General features: G+C 37.7%; 1 protein-coding gene across 1 annotated transcript; it reads left to right on the plus strand.

The window, feature by feature from the left end:
- Positions 1–840: 840 nt before the first annotated feature.
- LOC133315369 (formin-like protein 20) lies at positions 841–23395 on the plus strand. Its single transcript, XM_061516972.1, has 17 exons — positions 841–948; positions 1698–2407; positions 2485–2706; positions 2783–5214; positions 5347–5476; positions 6076–6147; positions 7122–7220; positions 7373–7414; positions 8003–8083; positions 8167–8217; positions 8295–8376; positions 8556–8650; positions 8727–8798; positions 9681–9797; positions 22150–22218; positions 22302–22368; positions 23141–23395. Exons 1-17 carry the CDS (start codon positions 876–878, stop codon positions 23314–23316), a joined length of 4590 nt encoding a protein of 1529 aa, XP_061372956.1. The 5' UTR covers positions 841–875; the 3' UTR covers positions 23317–23395.
- Positions 23396–23634: the final 239 nt, after the last annotated feature.

Consider the following 23634-nt stretch of genomic DNA (forward strand, 5'->3'; position numbering starts at 1 on the left):
TTCTCTAACAATACTTTTTGTATTATCCCAAAAGTTAATATCACACAAAAAAATATACTAAAAAAATTACACTCAATAATCAAAATAAGGAGTTAATAAAAAAACAAAAAAAAAAAAACTGCACCTCTTTCTTTATTGATAGTAACATTTTTGTAAAATAATATAATAAATCTAGCCTAGCCACGTAGATTTAGTGGCATGAAATGAACCCCACCACAGCCCACCAGGTAGGGTGGCTTCTCCGTTGTCCAAAATTTGATGATATGTCTTATGTTTGTAATTTTATGTTTAATGTTTAATGTTTAATGTTTAATGTTGATGTTGTGCTTGTGCGTTGCAGAATGAATAGAGGAGGAGAGATATAGAAGAAACATGGAGAGGAGACATTGGGACAGAGAAACAAAGAGACAGCTCTAACTTGTAACAACAACACAAACACAAACACTATTCTCCTCTTTTTCTTCAGTCCACTACCCTTCTTTCATTTCTTCTTCTTCTTCTTCATCCCAATTTCACATTCACATTCTATGTTTTCTTTTCCTTCTCTAATCATCATTATCATTGTTATTATTATTATTATTATCATTAACACACAACAACAACAATACCTACTTTTTTTGCTTTCTCTTTCTCCAATCCAATATAACCTTTTGAATTGCATTTATTTATCTATCATATTTTTTTTTTTTTTTTTATATTTTTCCCAATTCAGCATTTCATTCAATTCCATTCAATTGAATTCCTTTGACTCTTCTTCGGTGTTTCTCCAATTGCTGCAATTGCGAGATCTGCCAAAACGCACCGTTTTGATCCTTCCACTGTGAACCTTCGAATTATCGGTTTGGATCCGATCGGGGCAGAAACAGCGCCATCGGATGGCGCTGTTCCGAAGATTCTTTTACCGGAAGCCGCCGGATCGCCTTCTTGAGATCTCCGAGAGGGTCTATGGTTTGTCTTCTTCTTCTTTCTATTTTCCATCTCACATTGTTTTTTGCTTACACTTTTTTTATTTCTTTAAAATAAAAAATAATCAATTTTTTTTTTTTTTTTGAGCTCCCGGGACTGCTGAATTTTTATGCGTTTTTTCTTGAGTTATGGAACAATGCCTGTGGTTATGTAATGTGTTAGTTACAACAATGTGGACATTTTTTTTGGTTTGTAGTATGCTTGAAATTGCATCACGTTGTTAAATTGATAATCTTATTATGTGTTTCTTGATTGATTGACATCAATCAAATTTTTTTTTTTTTAATGGGTTGGATGGATGGGTTTTTAATTAAAACTGTCAAAATCTGTTAGAGGATACTGAGGGGTTTAATTTGAAATAACTGGGATAAAATAGTAGTATCTGAGTCACAGTGGTAATTCATCAATTGAGGATTGTTAGTTGAAAAAACTCAGGAAGGTTGGTTTTTCTTAATAGAAACTATGTGTTTTAAGTGAGAATATTGTAATCGTAGTAAAGATGGCACTTGACATGTCAGGTTGAAATTGCTTGCTCTGTTTACTGTATAGGCTTGATTTTCTTAAGCTTCTGTTTAGCGAGTTCATTTGCTCTGTGTTTAGTGTCTTTGGCTTTTTTTAACTTTTTATTAGAATACAACTCTGATAATGAAGTTGGGAATAAGTTTTTCGAATTATGTGTTGTTGTAGAAATTTCGATGAATATTTGACTGTTCCTTGTTTTATTTATGCAGTTTTTGATTGTTGCTTCTCCACGGATGTCTTGGAAGAAGATGAGTACAAAGTTTATATTGGGGGCATTGTAGCTCAGCTACAAGATCACTTTCCAGATGCTTCTTTCATGGTGTTCAATTTCAGAGAAGGGGATGGGGTTAGGCGCAGCCAAATTTCAGATATATTGTCTCAGTATGACATGACAGTTATGGAGTACCCTCGGCAATATGAGGGATGTCCACTTCTGCCTTTGGAGATGATTCATCACTTCCTTAGATCAAGTGAAAGCTGGCTGTCTTTGGAGGGGCAACAAAATGTGCTTTTGATGCATTGTGAAAGGGGGGGTTGGCCTGTGCTGGCATTTATGCTAGCTGGTCTTCTCTTGTACAGGAAACAGTACAATGGGGAGCAGAAGACTCTTGAAATGGTCTACAAGCAAGCACCCAAAGAACTTCTACAATTTTTGTCTCCTTTGAATCCACACCCTTCTCAGTTAAGATATCTTCAGTATATTTCCAGGAGACATTTGGGTTCTGAGTGGCCTCCATCAGAAACACCCTTATATTTGGATTGTCTGATTCTTAGAGTCCTTCCATTATTTGATGGTGGAAAAGGTTGCAGGCCTGTTGTGCGTGTTTATGGTCCGGACCCTTCAAAACCTGCTATTAGAAGTTCTAAGCTTCTTTTCTCAACTTCAAAATCCCGAAAACATGTTCGCCACTACCTACAGGTGATTTTAAGTTATGCTATTCATATGAATTGTGAATTAATTAGATAGAATGTCTTCTTAAGAAATTTTAACCACAGGCAGAGTGTATGCTCGTGAAAATTGATATTCATTGTCGTGTTCAAGGGGATGTCGTTATTGAATGCATACATTTAAGTGAAGATTTCGTTCGTGAGGAGATGATGTTTAGAATCATGTTTCATACTGCATTTGTACGGTCAAATATATTGATTCTTAGCCGAGATGAAATCGATATATTGTGGGATGCAAAGGATCAGTTCCCCAAGGACTTTAAGTCTGAGGTAAGTTGTTGTTATTCTATGTCACAGCCATTTTCTGAAGTAGTAGGAGTTGAATACATACTCATATCTGTATCAGGTGCTTTTTTTGGACGCTGATGCTGTTCTACCAAATCTAGCCTCAGTCATTGTGAGTGGAGATGCAAATGAGGCTGAAAGTGCTTCACCTGAGGAATTCTATGAAGTGGAAGAGATCTTCAGCAATGTAATTGATACACAGGAAGGTAAAGGGGATTGCGATTCTCCAATGGTTCGTGACAATGCAGTAGATGATGGAAGTCATAAAGATGTCTGGAAAGAGTATTCAGATCCTCATACTTTTCAGGATTCTTCATCAGGTGATGGGATTCACCAACAGGTTGGAAGGACGGGTTTTGGTATTGATGCAGTGAAAGACATTACTGTTGATGATGTGAAGTTCAAGCCCAATGAGAGGGTGGATTCAGATACTCATGCAGTGAAAGACATTGCTATAGATGATGGAGAAAATAAATCAACTTCCACTGGAGTCACTTTTGGCGCTCTGGAGACAAAGGAAGTCACTGTGGATGAGCATGATGAGTTGGAAGTTATGCAAAACAAGTATGATGAAGATAACAATGCAACAAAAAAAGAATTAGAATCCGAGGAGGGGCAGCAGGTGCATGATCTTTCCAGACAAGAATCCGATAAACTACTTGCATCTGTTGTTCCTTCAAAGTCAAATCCAATGGAAGATACAATTGCAGCAAAGCATAAGACTAAACATCAAGAACCACCACAGCATCAAGAACCACCACAGGGTTTTCAGGCAAAACAAGCAAAACCAAATGCTCCAACTAGGTGGATTCCTTCTAACAAGGGTTCTTATCAAGAGTCAATGCATGTCTCATATCCACCATCAAGGCATCAGAATTCACCAGAGCAGTCAAATTCTACCTCTACTAAGGAGAAAATAACTGATGCCAAAGGAAGACATGCTTCTGGTTCTCATGTCTCTGGAGTAGATGTTTCTAGGGAGATGCTGAAAAATTGTAATGGGGTCAATTCAAAATCTTCAGACAGCATAGCAGAAATAGATGTAGACTTAAACTCTTCACTATCATCAATTATGTCAGTTAAAGAGACATCTCTTCAGTCTGCTACTCAAGAACCACAATTGTGCTCCGATGAAGTGCCACAATCTCCTTCTCCACCAATTTCACCATCTTCATCCTTGAATGGTAAGGTGTCTATAATGCCAAAGCCGCCGCCGCTGCCACCACCACCACCACCCACTTCAACATTATTTAACAGGCAAAATAGAGGGATGAACTTACAACTTGCAAATTCTCCTCCTCCTCCTCCTCCACCCCCACCTCCATTTTTCGGGGAAAAAAGAGAGGCCTTTTTACCTCCTCCTACCCATTGGAAATCTGTTTATTCATCAACTAACATAGTCGGAGACAATGGTGAGGCTTTACCTTCTCCTCCTGCTCCTCCCATTGCAAATAGATCAACTACAACAAAAGTTTATGAAGTACTTGGTGCAATTTCCCTTACCTCACCACCACCTCCTCCTCCTCCTCCTCCTCCCCCTCCTCCTTTGTGTTCTTTGGATAGAGCTTCATTCACTCCTTCCTCAATATCCCCAACTACATCACTTAAAGCTTCACCTCCACCACCACCACCACCTCCTTTTTGTAGAGTTCAACCTCCACCTCCATCTCCTTTCAGTAGAGCTTCACCAACACCAACTCCTCCTCCTCCTCCCTCTTTTAGTAGAACTCCATCACCACCACCTCCACCTCCTCCTCCTCCTAGTAGAGCTCCACCGCCTTCACCACCACCTCTTCCTCCATCAAATGGAGCACCACCTTCACCTCCTTTTAGTAGAGCACCACCACCTCCGCCACCACCTCTTCCTCCATCTAGTGGAGAACCACCTCCACCTCCATCTTCTTTTAGTAGAGCTCCACCGCCTCCGCCACCACCTATTCCTCCATCGAGTGGAGCTCCACCGCCTCCACCTCCACCTCCTTTTAATAGAGCGCAACCACCTTCACCACCACCTCTTCCTCCATCAAGTGGAGCACCACCTCCACCACCACCTCCTTTGATGTCTAGAACTCCACCTCCCCCGCCTCCACCAACTCATGGAGCACCATCACCACCACCGCCTCCAATGCGTGGAGCTCCACCACCACCGCCTCCAATGAATGGAGGAGCACCTCCTCCTCCGCCACCTCCAGGAGGCCGAGGCCCACCTCCTCCACCACTTCCAGGTGGCCGAGGCCCACCTCCTCCGCCACTTCCGGGAGGTCGTGCTCCTGCTCCTCCAGGTGGTGCTCCTCCTCCACCTCCACCTTTAGGTTCCAAAGGTGCAGTTGGAGCTGATCCAAGAGGGAGAGGACGTGGACTTGCACGTCCTACAGGTGCTGGTGCAATGGCAACTCGAAAATCCTCCTTCAAACCTCTGCATTGGAGTAAGGTATCAAGGGCATTGCAAGGAAGTTTATGGGAAGAATTACAAAGACACGGAGAACCTCAAATGTAATTTGACTTGTCTATTAGTGCAAGATTTTTTTTGAGTTATTTCAATTCTATATAATATGTACACTACTCTTCCTGCTTTCAATATTCTTCCTGTTGTACTGACTTGATTGCTTTTACATTCTATCTTAGTGGACAAGAGTTTGATGTTTCAGAGCTCGAGAAGCTTTTTTCAGCAAATGTTCCAAAACCTGCTGATTCTGGTGGTAAATCTGGATCGCGGCGCAATTCTGTTGGATCCAAACCTGACAAAGTCACCTTGGTATTCTTCTATTTGAGTATTCTTGAACTTAAGCTTTGAAATAATCCTTGTGTGAGAGGTGATTTGATGGTTTTCACTTGTTAGTCTTTCCTTTCCAAAGTGCAATTTACCATAATTTGTAGCTTACTTCGCAATAAAAGGTAGCTGATGTTCAACGTTTTCAATATATTAAAATTGGAATTTAATATCATTTTATTGTATGCCTGGTAATTTGTTTATAAAAGAAGTCAGTTCATTGTGATTTGACTTGAGTGATTAGGTATTTGCTCTTAATTTCTGAAGGAAACAAATGTACACTTCTCTTTAGTTTTATCATGCCAAGAAAAATATCAAACATACCTTGGTACATAAAGCATTGAAAATGGATGACTGTATTCAATACATCTCTTAGAAATTTTATTTTAATGTTATTATTCTTTCATTATTGTCTCTTCTATGTTGTGGAATTTAACATTCAGATACTGCAAAGGTGCCTTGTGGTGCAATTTTTTTTTTTGCTGTTAAAACAAATATTTATTCAAAACTCATTGAGTTGATGTTTGTTTTGTGCTTCCCTGGTATCTGATCAACAATTTGTGTATTTGTATGCTTAATTGTAGGTTGACCTAAGGAGGGCTTATAATACTGAAATTATGCTCACAAAGGTTAAGATGCCACTTCCTGATATGATGGTAAGTTGATACTTTGAAATTTTTTAATTCATTTGAGCAATTTTTGAAGTGTAATTTTGCAAGCAGGGATTTTACATTAAAGAATATTATAATGAACAATAATATTCTTTTGCATGAAACATAAATTTTAATTTTTGGAATACAAGTTTAGCAAGATGTGCGCTAGCTCTTGCTTGAAGGTGAAAATTGGATTTCATACCATCCCACAAGTTGCACTTAGGAATCTTGGATCTATCATACAACGTGACAGAATATAGGGAGATAGGTCTCAAGTTGGGTGGATGAATTTGAGAAATGCTTCTAGTGTTATTAGCGATCAAAAGGTGCCTTTCAAGTTCAAAGGAAAAGTTTACTGTACCGCCATAAGGCCACTTATGGTGCTGAATGTTGGGCAGTCAAAGGCCCACAAGAGCATATGTTAACTGTTTCAGAGATGAGAATGTTGCAATGGAGGAGTGGACGCACAAGAAAAGAAAAGATGAGGAATGAAATTATTAGAGATAAAGTAGGAACGATACATCTTAAGATAAAGATGATAGAATCTCGCCTAAGATGTTTTGGCCATATGAAAAGAACAATATAAGCCCCAGTAGGAAGAGTGGTCAAATGGAGGATAGCCCAATAAATATGGGTAGAGGAAGACAAAAACTCAGAGAAACCATTAAGACCTAGATCTAAAAGGTCTTTTTGAAAACTTAGTTTATGACCAATCACAATGGCATTGTTTGATCCATGTAGGCGACCTCACCTAGTGGGAAACTGCTATTGTTGTAATAGTATTTGCATGAGGATGATTCTTAAAATAAACTTTGATGTTTGTGCAGTTATTAGTTAAGACTAAAGGATTTTGATAGTTGATATTCATAGTGACAATCTCTTGCCATATCATATCTATGGAAACTTTATCGAACTTCTTAAATCTCCACCTATGATTTTTTCAATTTCTTGTTTAACATGTTGAAGTACATGTTCAGGCTGCAGTGCTTGCTATGGACGAGTCGGTGTTAGATGTTGATCAGGTGGAAAATCTCATTAAATTTTGTCCTACCAAAGAGGAGATGGAACTTTTGAAGGTGAAGCTTAACAATTTATATATTATTCTTACATCTTGTTTTAGCAATTAAGGATTGTCATTTCTGGCATCTCCTGTTACTATGAGTTGCTGTCTTTTACTGTGACTTTTTTGCTTTTCTAATTTTAATTCATCTTTGTTATAATTATATAGGGATACACTGGTGACAAGGAGAATTTGGGGAAGTGTGAAAAGGTATGTGATTTATTTTGGGCAAAGTATTTATATAATTGTGAAAAGAAAAATGTGATCACATAGAACATATACGGGATTCCTTTATTGGCATATCCACTTCTGATTTATGTGCAGGTGTTTTTAAATTTACATGAAAGATAATTGGGCTGTGTTGAAAGTACAGTTTTCCTCACGAGAATTAATGATAGGATAAAATACTGATATTCTGATTTGAGAGAAAAATTTGAAGTAATAAAGATAAAACTATCTAGAGCTGTTGATTTGTTTGGAAGTTATTGCCTACCTACATTAGAATCTAGAAAAACTTAATAATTGCAGAAAACTCTTTATAAGTATTATAGTCAGCCATACAGAGATTGGATGGAGTTCATGAAAAAGTCAATGTATACCAATTCAAAGTCCATGTACTAACACAATGACAGATTGGCTGCTGATGCCTGGTGGATGTGGAAGAAAAGTTGTTTTACTCTTATTAATCTCTACCTTTTAGATGTTGGATTATAAACCAATTCTTTTGGTTTTATTCAAGAACCTGTGTATGTGTGTGTGCGTGTAATTGTATGCTTATATACATTGGTTATGTTTCAGTTTTTTATGGAGCTGATGAAAGTGCCACGGGTGGAATCAAAATTAAGAGTATTCTCTTTCAAGATTCAGTTTGGGTCTCAGGTTTGCTGATATCTGTAATCTTTTTCTAAATTTGTGGTAGATTTGGTTTCTTTCTTCACTTATCTTACTTCTACTTCATGCAGATTATAGAGTTTAAGATGAGTTTAAACACAGTGAACTCTGTCTGTGAAGAGGTACTTTGCTTGTAAATCTAATTAACTTTATGTTGCTTGTATCTTTTTGACCTTGTACATTTTTGTGCTGGCAATAGGTCCGAAAGTCGCTCAAAGTGAAGGAGATTATGAAGAAAATCCTTTATTTGGGCAACACATTGAATCAAGGAACAGCGAGGGGTATGTCTTTTTTAGTAATGACAATATCTATATCATCATTCTAGTTATAGGAACAGCGAGGGGTATGTCTTTCATATGTTACCAGACAAACTTTTATGCATTTTTGTTAGATCTGATCTAATGTAGAATGTCCTGATAATGGGTAAGTATTGAGTATGAAATGTTTCCATTTTGTTCAGGATCTGCTGTTGGATTCAAGTTGGATAGTCTTTTAAAGCTCACTGACACTCGTGCTTCTAACAGTAAAATGACCCTGATGCATTATCTTTGCAAGGTATAAGTCTCAGTTGCAATATATTAAGATATTATTTGGTGGCTTACCTTTCTGTTTTTTCCTACTTGAACTCCAGGTCCTAGCTGAAAAGTCTCCAGGACTACTTGATTTTCACCTTGACCTTGTTAGCCTGGAAGCAGCCACTAAGGTGATGATTTATTTTTGGTGCTTTTTATTCAAAAGAACATAGGTCAGCTGTACCTTGCTACCCTGATATATTGGTCCAATTGCACTTTTCCCCCATATTTGTAAAACACATTCCCTCCGGTTTTAATGACTTGTTGCAATGGCCCGTCTGTCATCCAGATTAAGGTTCAGCTCCTAAGAGTTTGAGAAGCACATGCATGGCATGTGACTTATAGGTGGGAGAATGACTCAATCAATTACATAACTTTTGTCAAGTTTCAATCATCATCAAAGCACACCCTAGGACTGGGAGACAACAACTCATTACTTTAGCATAGTCACAAGGTCTTTTTAATCCTTTTGCTTCCAAAAAATCACATAAGACTATACAAATGCCATCTTAAACTGAGTGGTAATTTCCTTAATACTGTAAATTGTGGGGGAATTGCAATTGGACTATTAAATTAGGGTTGTAAAGTGCTATTGAGGTCAAAATGAATTTGTGTAGTTACAATTTTGTTAATTAATCCTTTTAAACTTTGTGTAGAAAATAGCCCCTTTTATACAAAAGTGTGCAAATTTAGAAACCTCATTTGAAATTGCAATTTCCTGTAATCATAAATTAGAAAAAAATCACATAGGAGCACATTTGTTGAACCAAGCTCCACCAAAATCCGTGTTGAATTGATACCCATTTATTACTTTATTTCACTTGTCAACTACTAGAAGGAGCTATTTCCTAGGTATTGAAAGTTTAAGGAGGTTGGTAGCTAAAATTAAAACCTTAGAGGGCTACTAACCGTATTTTGATTTTTAGCCAAAATAAAATGCTGCTGGAACTGGTTAACTTTCAGTATAAGGTAAGGGATTGCAATGAATTGATTGTAAGTTCCTGATCTTACAGATACAATTGAAGTCATTAGCAGAAGAAATGCAAGCAATCATCAAGGGATTAGAAAAGGTTAAACAGGAGTTTACTGCATCTGAGAATGATGGCCCTGTATCCGAAGTTTTCCGTAAGGTGTTTAGCATTTTTATGTCTGGATCTTATTCTTCATTATATCATGAAAAAAAAAGCATAATAAAATGCAAAGAAAGTTATGTGTCTAAGCTTAATTCATATTTTTGTTTTTCCCTGTATCATGAAGGTAGTCAACAGTGTTGTTATTACGGTTGTTATCGTCATCAATTAATCTAGTTTACAGTCAACCCTGGGGAGTTCTAGTTTAGATCTGTTGACTAAGGCTCGGCAGATTTTTTCTTAAATTGGTTTCTTCATTGTATTCAACCATTTTGGGTGATTTTTTTGGCTGACTCTTTTGATTTATAAAATGGGATATAAGGTTAGATTTAATCTAAAATGACCCAATGGCCCATACAATACTTACGTTAACACCTTTTTCCCCTTGTGTAAGGGGTGATATCATGGTTCCAAGAACCAATCTATAATAGGTGACTAATCCTAGAGAAGTAAATACTCTCTGATAGAAAATGTTGTGGAAATTTAAAAACAATTCTCAAAACCTCACAATTTATTTATTTTTCTTTAATTTGTCATGCAAATGGGTAGAGATTGGATCTGGCATTGGTCTTAAATGTTCTGGAAGGGGTTGTAGGGTTATTAATTGATTTGAGTTGGAGTTATGAACTTTTTCTTTAGGTACCAGCCATTACATCAGTGATTTAAGCAAAAGTAGAATATCACAAAAAGCATACCTGTTGTAAATAATAATAATTATTTTATTTATTGTTGTATTTTAGAAAAAGCATACCTGTTGTGAAATGTCCGCAAACTGATAGATCTGAGAAAAAGGATTCGAACAAAGGTCCTCTCGGTCCAAAAGGTCCCCGAAAAGTTTTCCGGTGGCGGCTAATGGAGGTGAGAGGCGAAAAAAAAAAAAAGGTTTCCGTTCTAATGGTGAGAGGCGGAAGCAGAGCCCTCAGAACTGAGAGCTCTGGTACCAAGTTGAAAATAGAAGGGAATATATTATTAAGTTGTGTATAAACTGTACAAAGGGTTCTCTATTTAAAGAGACTACATGACCTATTGGGCTAAACCCAAGGAAGATTCTAAAATACAACAATAAATAAAATAATTATTATTATTTACAACAATACCACTACAAGCCTTCATTAAGGCTTATGGGATAATCCTACCTTGGAGTTGAGCAACCTCCATTCCTACTAAACTTTCATATACCACCCCCCTCCCCCGACCCCAAAAACAAAAAATACACTATTACATAAATATAATATAAAACCATTAATGTGACCTCACCTATTAGCTTAAACTTTTCGTTTGAATTTGTTGCTTTACATGATATCAAAGTCTCTATGATCCAGTGCTCTCGTTCTATGAATAAAAGTTGAATATTGTGAGGTATGTGGGTGCCAATTTAACCTAAAATCTTAAGGTGTTTGGTATATTGGTCCTTTCACTTATCTGTTCCATGATTAGCACATTTTTTTCCGATGCGAGACTTTATTACTCACACATGAATTCCCAACTATCTCGGCTTTTTGATCATTGTGCCCTTAACTACATAAAAAAATACCACTTTGCCCCCCTATCAAAAAATTTCACCTATTTGCCTCTGTTTGAACATTGACCGCGCAATATACTTGAGTACAGACCCATATACTCGAGTATAACAACAAACTCCAGTATATGGGTCTATACTCGAGTAAATATTCAACATCTGGGTTTTTCTGAACATTTACTCGAGTATAGGACCCAAATACTCAGGTATTTGTTGTTCCACGCAATATACTCGAGTATATGGGTCTTTACTTGAGTATATTGTGACCAAATTTCCTACAGGAATTTTCCAACGTGTAGCTCACGAAAAGTTATATGGAATAAAAAAAAAACAAATGCACCTGATTCGGACATCCGAGGCAAAAGTTATGACCTTTCGAACTTTTACTCTAAAATTTTCACAATTTTGTAATGCCAATAGGTTTTGTAATGCCCACAAAGCTTTTCATCAGGTTACTCGAGTCAAGTCCAATATTATGAATATATGACTTAAGAAACTTGTTTGATCCAAAAATCTCGTGGAAAAAACTTTAACCATAAAACTTCGGAAAACCATATTTTTTGACTTGAGTGTCTGAATCAAGTGTTTTTTTTTTATTCTACATAACATTTCAAGAGCTACGCGTTGGAAAATTCTAGAGTAAGCCAATTACACGTACCTGGCCCAGACCAATCAACCATTGGCTCTGATACCATTCTTAGTTCCACAACATGGGTTTTCCACAGCCTATGAACCCGAATACCAAACACCATCTCCAAATACTTGGCTCAGCCAATTACTCCTAGTTGGCCCAGACCAATCAACCATTGCCTCTGGTACCATATAAAATGTCAATTCAACTCAAAATCTTAAAGTGTTAGGTATACGAGTCCTTTCACTTAATATGTTTCATACTTAGCTCATTCCTTCATGACGCGAGACTATATCATTCACATTTGAATTCCCAATAATATGAAAAGCGCATGGTCCATCCTTCAAGCCCGATGGGCTTTTATGTGGGGTGTGTGTCAGAGATATACAATATAAAACTATTCATGTGCGCGTCACCTAACAACTTAAGTATTTGGATTGAATTTGTTGCTTTACAAGAACAAATGGGAAGTTATAATAAAAATGAAGAAAAAATGTGGGAGAATAATGTTTAAGAGTTACCAACTGAACAATAGAATCCCAAAAAAGCTCAAATCAAAAGTGCCCAAACCAACTGCAAAGAAGAAATTGTTCTTGTCTCTTAAATGATTGACCTAGTCGTAAAAGTTGTTTTGTATTCTTTCAAAGTTTTAAATATGATGGGTGCCAAAGAGTTTTTTGTTTTATTGGTTGAAATGGAATGCTAGCATGAAAATGTGTTTATGGCTTCTTTTTTTATGTTCTGCTAATGCTTTCTTAAAGGGAGTTTCAATTTCTATCTTATCCTCCCCATTTCTCCCTATTAATTATTTTTTTTTATTGAATTGAAAACTATGTTATCTAATTTTGAGTTTGCATTCTGATACGACTTTAGGGGAGAGAGTTAGTTGTGAGAGAAGACTCTAGGCTGTCCAATAAGCAAGGGAGTGGGGATTTGGAGGGAAATTTTGTTAAGTAGTGAAAATATAAAGAGGGAAAGGGGTGCGGCAAAGGAGGCAGACATTTGGTGAGTCGATTTGGGATACCTTGGGTGTATTGGGAGAAAGCAAACTTTGCTAATTGTTGGAGTTATTTCATTATATTATACGATTTTGTAATCTAGGTTTTCCATATAGAAATACTATTAATCTATGTTTATTCTTCTTAATATCTAAAATCTCTGGTATTGATAAATTGTTATTAGAGCTCTCAATCTAGGAGCCGAGAAATCCAATTTAAGATGATTCCATAATTTGATGGGGTGGAAGACTATTGTTGCTAGATCCAAGTGGAGCAATACTTCAAAGCTAAAGGAATACACTCAGAGCTAGAAACGAAGATGCAGAAAACATCCTTTGGGGAAGAGATAAAATCTATTGAGGTGAAAATGGTCACAGTGATCGTTAGGCATTGCTCGGAAATTCCTCACGCAATCAGACTTCAGAATAAGAACACAAACCATAGGGAGTTTGAGATCAAGGGATTTTTCCGATGTGTGCGAGTGGCGTAAGTGCCGGAGCCAACAGTGGTGGACAACCCACCTCCATTACCAAAGCCACCGGACATGAACCTTCGTAAAAGAGAAAAATAGTCTTTGCAATGAAGACAAGAACAAAGAAGGTGGCTATGAACGCTTGCAAAACTGAAGAAAAAGAAACGAATTAGATTTGGAATAGGATCTCCGCAGTGCAACCATGGACGATGGCTACAAATGCCTCTGAAGAGAAGAGAGTGAACTAGCTCACAAAAGGGCTTAGGCCGATTCTAATAAGGGATATATGTCATTTATTTTCTATTAATTATGATGTTTCGGCTTGTAAGTCCATGCTTGGGTCAAACTTAATTGGACCCAAGACACCTAGCTTCTTTCCATCAACCCAAGATAATGTAATTTCTTTGGAGAGCACACAAACCCCATTCGACCACGACACCATCACTGCTCGGTCCTGCGCGGCTATGGAGAGGTAAATCCTCATTTTATTATCCATAGATCGAATTTGGGACCATTTTTCTTGGTGACAAAAATGTTGCTCTTTGCTCGTCAAAGATAGGAAAACTCCCAGGACAAAGAGCAACATAAAGGAGAAGTGAATCCATACCTAGCAGAATTGTTACAGTTAGTGATTTGTTGGGGTTTTTTATAAGAACATCCAAGGCATTTTCTTGCCTTTTTTTATGAGTTTTCCTCGTAGTTAACACCTATGTTTGATAAAAAATAAAGCCTAAGATGAAAGGAGAAATAATTTGTGTAATTGATGATGTTGCTAAGCATTGTTGTAAAGCAGCTCTTAAAAATTATGATTCTTAAAATTTTTCTGAAAACCGAAATGGTTCAACTTGAAACCAGTTCCCCAGCTAGTTCGATCCAAGTATTAGATCAGTGTTGCACTTGAACTGGTAGGAAACCGATAAACAATCCTGAGTTGAGTTCGATCAGTGTCAAACCGATGCCAGTTTTATGTTATTTTGTGTAAAATATTTTCCAATTACCAGTGCTAGGGATCGAACCCGTGAGAGGTGATTAGACACTTGAAAGACTTACCACTAGACTAACTCTATTCCAACTCTATTTGTTGGTTATAGTGCTTCTAATTTTGTATTTATTATATAATATTATATAAATCCAATCTAACCGGTTGAACCAGTGACCCATTAACCAATAACCCATTGATCCAGTATCCCAATCGAGTCAATGACTAATCCGAGTTTACTAACATTGATTCTTACCTTCCATCTATTATATGGCGTCCAAATGCATTACTCCTCGAAAGTGTAATAGCATAACAATGTTGTTTTTACTTTTGGAAAAGTAAACCTGTTTTGCCGCAATAGCGTAAATGCAACACAAGATGTCCTTGATTGGCTCAATTGCTTGCATATAAAAGGTTATTCAATTGAGGCTAAGGTTGAGTATGAACGACTTGTTTAGGTTAAAAAATCAGATGGAGAACTTATAGTTGCATGCTTTGTTGATTCTCTGGCCTCTCTCCTTGTAACTGAGTTTAGTCCTTAATTTTCCGGGCATTAGATAGGCTTTTTGAGAAGTCTTGTTTACTACTGAAGGGATAAATGACTGGATAGCCAACCTATTCTCTCAGTGCATGGTACTATCTTTTTTATTTCTAGAACATATGAAGTATGTCCTTAGCCAAATTCCTATTTGTAAAAGTGATGCAGAGGATGGCAAACTATAAGCTGCAATTTCTACTCTTATTGTTCTTTTCGAGGTGGGCAAGTAGTCATAAGGGCCTGTTGAACAAAATTATGCTTTCATCCTTTCTGAGCTTATGCTGCAATTTGGAATTTGTCATGGTTTAGCCTACTCTAGTCAGCAGGAGCCATTGCAGAATTTGCTAATTGCATTTGAGGAATTGTGATTGTTTTGGTAACAGTGAGATGGATAAGATTTTAACTAGAGATGGGGAACAATCTAATAATAAGAGGTGGATTAATCTCGTTGGAGACATAGGCTGCAATTCTAAAGAACTGCCGAAAGAGGTACAGAATAGTTTTCTACTTTAGATTGGACCCAAAAATTTCAAAGAGAAGCTACAGATTCTACACTATCATAATTTATTTATGGATTCCCAACTTTTCTCTTCTTTCCATAAGGATATAAGAGTTTTATTGACTTCCTTGTGACAATTGATGATGTAGACATTCTTTCAACATTTCTTGGCTCGTATCCCCCATTTCCTACTTGTATTGAGGATGCGCTGGCCATCGAATCCTTTCATGCTATAGCTCTTCGAGATGGTTGGCAAGTGGGAGTTGGAGAAGTGCGATGGAATCTCAATGGAAATTACTACTCTTGAAATAAGCGCGTACTTCGTTTCAAGCAATGGGACCCTAGGGGAGGGCATTCCCTTCTTGGTTTTCATCTTGAGGACAAGGTGAAACCCAAAGGTGGGGCAGTATTGATACTACTTTAGGGGAAATAGTCAGGCAAGGGAGCAGGGAATTGGAAGGGAATTCTATTAGATAATGAGAATATAAAGAGGAAAGGGTGGTAGGCATTTGGGACACCTGGAATGTACTGGGAAAAAACTTGCTTCTCTAATCGTTAGTAGTTATTTTTCTTCTTCATTATATTGTTATACGATGTTGTAATCTGGATTTTCCAGAAACAAACACTATTAATACAATTATGTTTTTTCTTCTTAATTTCTGAAATTTCTTGTACCTATCACATTCCAACTGTTTACTTTGGCCTATTTTCACATTGGTTCTAAGTTTGTTTGTCCATACTTGAATTTAATAATATGGAATTGTAATATTAAATTGTATAAAATCTGTACAAGAGCTCTCTATATAAAGAGTACTGAAAGACCTAATGGGCTAAGCCCAAAATACACTTCTAGAGTATTCTAGCTATTACAAATAAATAGATAAAATACTAATTCTAATATTTACAACACTCCCCCTCAAGCTGAGGAATAGATATTAATCATTCCCAGCTTGCTAGTAAGCTCTTGAAACCTATCATTAGGAAGACCCTTAGTCAAGACATCAGCTAATTGACGACCAGAAGGGATATATGGAGTAGTAATTAGGCCACTATCGAGTTTCTTTGATGAAGTGACGATCAATCTCAATATATTTGGTTCGATCGTGTTGGACTGGATTGTGGGCTATACAGATGGTTGACTTGTTGTCACAGAATAACTTCATAGATCCTTCATATCTCACCTTGAGATCATCCAGAATGATTTTCAACCATAACAACTCACAGATTCCTTGAGCCATGGCTCGAAATTTCGCTTCTGCACTTGATCTAGCAACCACATTTTGCTTTTTACTTCTCCATGTTATTAAATTTCCAGAGAAACATACAATAGCCCGAAGTAGATCGTCTGTCAGTCACAGATCCAGCATAATCAACATCTGTATAAACCTCTAAGGAGAGATTTCCTCCTCTCTGGAACAATAGTCCTTTTGCCTGGTGTGCCTTTCAAGTATTGGAGAATCATATCCACAACTCGCAAGTGTTTCTCCCTTGGATCATGCATGAATTGACTAACAACACTAATTGCATAAGCTAGGTCAAGTCTAGTATGAGCTAGATATATCAATCTTCCCACTATTCGTTGATACTGTCCTTTGTCAATTGGAAGGCTCTCAGTTTCACTTTTTAGTCTGTGATTCTGCTCAATAGGAGTACTGGAAGATTTGCACCCGAGTTTTCCTGCTTCTTTAAGAAGGTTAAGAACATACTTTCTTTGACAAATAAAAATGCCTTGTTTTGAATGAGCAACTTCTATCCCAAAAAAATATCTCAGATTGCCAAGATCTTTAACTTCAAATTCAGCAGTCAGTCTTTTCCTCAAAGCACATTTCTCATCTATATCATCTCCTGTTATAATCATATCATCAACATAAACTAGAAGGATAGTGGTCTTACCTTCTTGAGAATGTTTAAAGAAAAGAGTATGATCTCCTTGACTTTGCTTGTATCCCATTGAAAGCATAACTTTGGTAAATCTTCCAAACCAAGCACGCGGGGATTGTTTCAAGCCATACAACGCCTTCTTCAATCTGCAAACTTTATTATCTCCATTTGTAGAGTTAAATCCTGGTGGGATCTCCATGTAAACTTCTTCTTCTAATTCGCCGTTGAGGAAGGCATTTTTCACATCAAATTGTTTCAAATCCCAATTAAAATGAGCAGCAAGAGATAATAAAATTCTTACAGTATTCATTTTGGCCACTGGAGCAAATGTTTCTTCAGAGTCAATACCATAGGTCTGTGTGAACCCCTTGGCTACCAGACAAGCTTTATATCTCTTAAGAGTCCCATCAGAATTATACTTTGGAGTATACACCCATCTGCACCCTACTGCCTTTTTCCATTTGGCCTGCCAACAACTTCCCATGTATTATTCTTCTGCAACGCATTCATCTCATCCTGCATGGCTTGAACCCAATTATCATCCTTTAATGCTTTATGTACTGATTTCGGGATTGAAATGGAGTCAAGTGCTGTAATAAAACTTCTATGCTACATAGAGAAATTCTTAGAGGAAACAAAATGAGAAATAGGATGTTGGGTACATGATCTTTTCCCTTTCCTTACAGCAATGGTTAAGTTATCAGAATTAATATCAGGCTCAGGAATAAAAGAATAAGTGTATTCAGTACTTACTAGTGGTTCAGGCGATTGCAGTTGCTGGTGGAGCAATGTGGGTTGTTTCTTCCTTTGATACACTAGTTCAGGTGTCCCAGCTTTGCGTATTCTTTGTCGATCAATAGGAGGCATGTCACATGAGGATTCAGATCTATTAAGTATTCTTTCTCAACTTGGGTAATAGGTGTACGCAACAGAAAGGGAGACTCAGACTCGGAGAAAATGGATGAAGCTTCTATACTGTTCTCCAGCTGAAGATGAGGCTGTTGAAAGTAGGATTTAGATTCATGAAAGCTAACATTCATAGAGACAAAGAATTTACAACTTGGAGGGTGATAACATTTGTATCCTTTCTTGTTGGGAGTATAGCCAAGGAAGACACACTTAAGGGCTCTAGGTTCTAATTTACTCCGATGCTGTTTATGGACATGGACAAAGGCAACACATCCAAAGACACGAGACTGGAGACTCTGCATAATAGGAACAGAAGGAAAGAAAGAAGTCATGAGATCAACAGGACTTACATGGCCAAGGACTCGGGAGGGTAAACGGTTGATCAAATAAGCTGCAGTTAATACAGCTTCTCCCCAGTAAGAGTTGGGTACAGATGTCTGAAACAACAATGCTCTAGTGATTTCAAGCAAATGCCAATTTTTTCTTTCAGCAACCCCATTCTATTGAGGGGTGTCCACACATGTGAGCTCATGAGTCATTCCATTGTCTCTAATAAACTGGGAAAGACGCTGATTAACATATTCTGTACCATTATCTTACCTCAAGCGTTTGATACTTTTACCAAATTGGGTTTCAATCATATAATAAAACTGAATAAAGAACTGTGTTACTTCTGCCTTATCTTTCATCAAAAATATCCATGTTATCCGAGTATAATCATCAATAAAAGAGACAAACCATTTAGCAACAGAAACATTAGGGACTTTGGAAGGGTCCCAAACATCATAATGAATAATAGTAAATGGTTCTATACTTTTTATATCACTAGAAAGAAAAGATACACGATGATGTTTTGCAAACTGACAAACATCACAATTAAAAGACTCAACCGACTGAGACACAAACAAAGACGGAAACATAGACTTAAGTAAACTAAAAAGAGGATGACCCAAGCGCTTATGATAAAGCCAAATAAGAGAATCTGAAGTAGACTGACGAGTCATCAAAGTCTGATCCTTGGTACCTCCTGCAGCAAAGTCTGGAACCAAATAATACAACCCATCCTGCTCCTTAGCAACTCCAATCGACTTCCCCGTGGTGAGATCCTGAAAAACACAATGAGTAGGGAAAAAGGTTACAGTGCAATTCAAATTTGTAGTAAGCTTATGAGTAGAAAGGAGATTGGTAGAAAGTTGGGGAACATGGAGAGCATTCTTGAGACACAAGGAGGGTTGGATTTTAATGTTACCAGAACCTGCAACTGATGTATGTGATCCATCAGCTACAGCTATAGTACGGATACCAACAGTAGGATTATAAGACAGAAAAGGGTCAGTGCAGCAAGTCATATGATCAGTAGCACCAGAATCCACAATCCATGAAGTTTTGAAATCAGTACAAGAAGCAACAAAAGAATGAGTGCATGAGTTCTTACCGGTCATAGCCAAAGAACTAGTACCAGAAGGTTTATTGACAGATTCAAATACGGACCTAAGTCGTTCCAATTCCTCACGACGAATAGCAGTAAACTCACCGGGCATCTGTGAGGTCTCATTAACAGGAGAAATGTCCGAGGGGGCAAAGAAGGACTGACCACGTGGGGTTGAGTTACAAAACTTCTCCTGAACCTGTTGCTTTCCATGAAGACGGTAACAAACCTCTTTTATGTGACCTGGTCTTTTACGATAGTTACAACAACGCCCTTCTTTACTAGGCTTAGGAGGAAAAGATCTTTGTGGTGGCTTAGTTGAGACCATAGCAGATCCGTTAGTGGGCTCAGAATTAGAAGGAGTTGGAGTAGTAACTTTAGATGCGAGCATAATAGATCCTTCGGACACTTTGGTATCCATCATGACAGCCCTGCGACTTTCTTCACCCCTGACAATGTGAAAAACTTCAGAAAGAGAAGGTAATTTTTCCTTACTAAGAATTTGAACTCGAATAGGGTCATATTCTGAGTTGGGACCACAAAGAAAATCAAAGATCCTATTGCGTTCAATGAAGGTGGTCAGAGTAGCTGCATCCTTGCTATATTCCATCTTCAAATTCTCGTACTGATCAAGCTCAGTCCATAACCCATTCATAATACCATAATATTCTGTTATAGAGAGAGAGCCTTGCTTGGTAGAAAAAATCCGATTCCTTAGATCATAACAAGTGGCAACATCTTGCTTCATTGAGTAAGTCTGTCTGAGAATATCCCAGATCTCAAGAGCGGTAGGTAAGAACATGCAATGTTGACTAACCTCAGGAGTCATAGAGTTCCATAACCATGTCATAATAAGAGAGTCTTCATCATCCCAGTCAGCAAATTTTGGATCTGTTTTGGCAGGAACAGGTCCTTCAAGATGAGTAATTTTACGACGCCTTTTAAGGATAGTACGAACAAGTTGGGACCATTGTAAATAATTCTTCCCATTAAGATGATTCTTCTGATGAAGAGGAGGAAGGTCATTCAGAGAAAGAATAGCCATTAAACTAGTCATCGAGCGTGTACCAGATGATTGATTGGTTGGAGTATTTTCATCGCTTGACATAACAAGGGCTGAGAAAAAGGAAAAAACGACCAAACAACAACGAATAAAGTAGTGAACAATACCAAAAACATTGTAGAAAGATCCTAACCGAGTCAAAATGCCACAATAATCACAGGTCCAGGTGCGCAAGAAGGAGACGACCTGAGCAAAGGTGGTTCGAGGTGAATCCCCTCTGTCACGCGCTGTCACGCGTTGGAGAACTCCTCGGCGCGTGGGTGTCACTTGCAGAAGAAGGAAGCGCGCGTGGAGGCGCGTGTCTGGTCTTCCGGAGCTGGGCTTCTCAGGTGATGGTCGCTCGGAGGTTGCGCTCCTGTCTGTGGATGGTCGGAGTCCAAAAGGTCACTGGAACAGTGCGTAATAGTGAAAAACAGATCCAGTTCACTGTTTTCAACGCTGTGTGGGGACGTCATTGACCAGAAACAGTAGATGAAAGGATAGATCAGAGGAAAAAGAGTCCAATAAGGGTCCTCTCGGTCCAAAAGGTCACCGAAAAATTTTCCGGTGGCTGATGGTGGCGAGAGGCAGACAGAAAAAGGTTTCCGCTCTAACGGCGATGGCAATTGTGGAAGCAGAGCCCTCAGAATCAAGAGCTCTGATACCAACTTGAATTTAATAATATGGAATTGTAATATTGAATTGTATAAAATCTGTACAAGAGCTCTCTATATAAAGACTACTGAAAGACCTAATGAGCTAAGCCCAAAATACACTTCTAGAGTATTCTAGCTATTACAAATTAATAGATAAAATACTAATTCTAATATTTACAACATCCATCTAAACTTTTCAGAACATGTCAATACTTTCATACCATTTTCACCTAAATTATAATGGTAATGTGCTTGTGGAGCAGTGTTGTTATTGGCCTTTTGCTTGTTTTTGAGCAAGTCATGAACCAACTATCCTAAAAGCTTAAGCTCTTAGATTAAGATATATGAATTGTTATATTTCATCTCGAGCACTCTCTCATGCAAGAAACTTTGGGTCAAAAACATGTATAATGTACAGGCCCACCTTTCTTGTGCTAATTTTTTATTAGAAAATGGGGTGGTAAGGATCAAACTCTAGACTACTTGGTCATAGAGATTCTGATACCACATCATTACCTAATTCTCTCAAAAGCTTAATCTGTTAGGTGAAGACACATGAATGGTTTTTTTATATCTCTAAAAGATAAAATGTTTTGACAAAATATTTCTCTCCATCGGTTACTTTAGTCTTGCATAAACATTGATTATGTGTCTAACCAAAATTAAGGAGTGCTTAAACTTTTTTTAAGAAGTGAACATTCTCCATCATATTGCATTCATGAAGCTAATTTCAGTTTATATGCCTTGTCGTGTGGTTTGTATTTTCAGTGCATTTGACTCACTTTTACATGCTTTTCAGACATTGAAAGGATTCATTGATGTAGCTGAGTCAGAGGTAGCATTTGTAACAAACCTATATTCTGTTGTGGTAATATGCTTAACCATCTTTGTGGTAGATTATGCTCAGGTATACCAACGGATATAAAGATTGTGTGATTTGTCCGTGGACAGGGTAGAAATGCAGATGCACTTGCACTATATTTTGGCGAGGATCCTGCCCGTTGTCCATTTGAGCAAGGTAGGCTGAGTTCTTTTTCTCAGAATGACATATGGCCATTGTCTTTCTACTGTTGACTTCCATTTTATATCGGATCATAAAAAAGGCAGCCTCTTGCAACAAAACTCCCCCTATGCATAGGGTCTAGGAAAGGGTCACCCATTGTGTGGATCTATAATAGGAAGACTTATCTTGCATTTGCAAGAGGCTGATTAAATGAATCAAACCTACAACCTCCAGTTCATATGGGAACAACATCAACCGATGTGCCAATTTTATCAGATTATAATTCATTTAAATGATGTATATGGAGAAAATGCATTTACTTGACTTTTTTGTTGCATTTGCGGTTGGGACAAGTATGTATTTTTTAAGAAATTAGGCTAATTTAAATGTCTGATTTTCTTGTCTCTGGGTTTAGGAAGTTGGTTTGTGCCCATTTAATCTGTTTTTAATGGAATCTGCATTGAGCTACAAAAAAAAACTTCTTTGATTGTGGTAGGTGTAGTAATAAGTCGCTGAAAATTGACAGAAGTGTCTGTCCTTCTTGGATCTTAGTCTAAGAACTTTATGAAAAAAGGAAAATGATGACAGAAAAGCAGGTGAGGGAGAGAATAGTTAAGGAATAATCAGATAAATGGAGGAGAAAAGTCAAGAGAATGACAGGTCTGAATGTAGTTTCATCGTTCTTGCATGTTTAATGCTTTGTTTGGAAAAAATAAGTGATATGTTCGATTATCTATTCTATAATGCCGAAACTAACTTATTTCTGTTGCTGTTCTGATTATTGCAGTTACTGCAACTCTCTTAAATTTTATAAGGTTGTTTCGGAAAGCACATGAAGAGAATTGCAAACAAGCAGAGTTGGAGAAGAAGAAAGCTGAGAAAGAGGCTGAAATGGAGAAGGCGGAGAAGGCTAAAGGCACTAACTTGACGAGGAAGAGTGCAAAAGATAGAGAAGAAAGCTGAGAAAGAGGCTGAAATGGAGAAGGCTAAGGGCATTATCTTGACATGGAAGAGTGCAAAAGATAGCTGAAGACGTGGTTGTCTGCTCTCTTGCACCAACATCATTCTCTTGCTGAAGAGCAGAGATCTACCTGTGGGTAGTAAGGGCACTGCATCTTAGATCGAGTTGAGTAGCCTCCCTTTCCAAGATGATGGTGTGACAATAAGCCTGTCAAGGTGGAATGGCAAGTTCTTGCCACCTGCAGACCTTCGAACATACGAAAGGCTTAGGAGTTGATTCTTTGATGAAATGTTGTTGGATCAGAACTTTGTTGATCTTTC

The sequence above is a fragment of the Gastrolobium bilobum genome, unplaced genomic scaffold (assembly GCF_033153095.1).
Source record: "Gastrolobium bilobum isolate Gb01-03AN ecotype WA unplaced genomic scaffold, APGP_CSIRO_Gbil_v1 utg11851, whole genome shotgun sequence".
NCBI classification, from domain to species: domain Eukaryota; kingdom Viridiplantae; phylum Streptophyta; class Magnoliopsida; order Fabales; family Fabaceae; genus Gastrolobium; species Gastrolobium bilobum.

What these genes read in the sequence shown, in the direction of transcription:
- LOC133315369 (XM_061516972.1), top strand. Translation starts at nt 876, where the DNA reads ATGGCGCTGTTCCGAAGATTCTTTTACCGGAAGCCGCCGGATCGCCTT. An exon ending in AGGAGATGGAACTTTTGAAG is followed by an intron (nt 7,221 to 7,372) that starts GTGAAGCTTAAC and finishes ATAATTATATAG; the next exon opens with GGATACACTGGTGACAAGGA. An exon ending in TGAACTCTGTCTGTGAAGAG is followed by an intron (nt 8,218 to 8,294) that starts GTACTTTGCTTG and finishes TGCTGGCAATAG; the next exon opens with GTCCGAAAGTCGCTCAAAGT.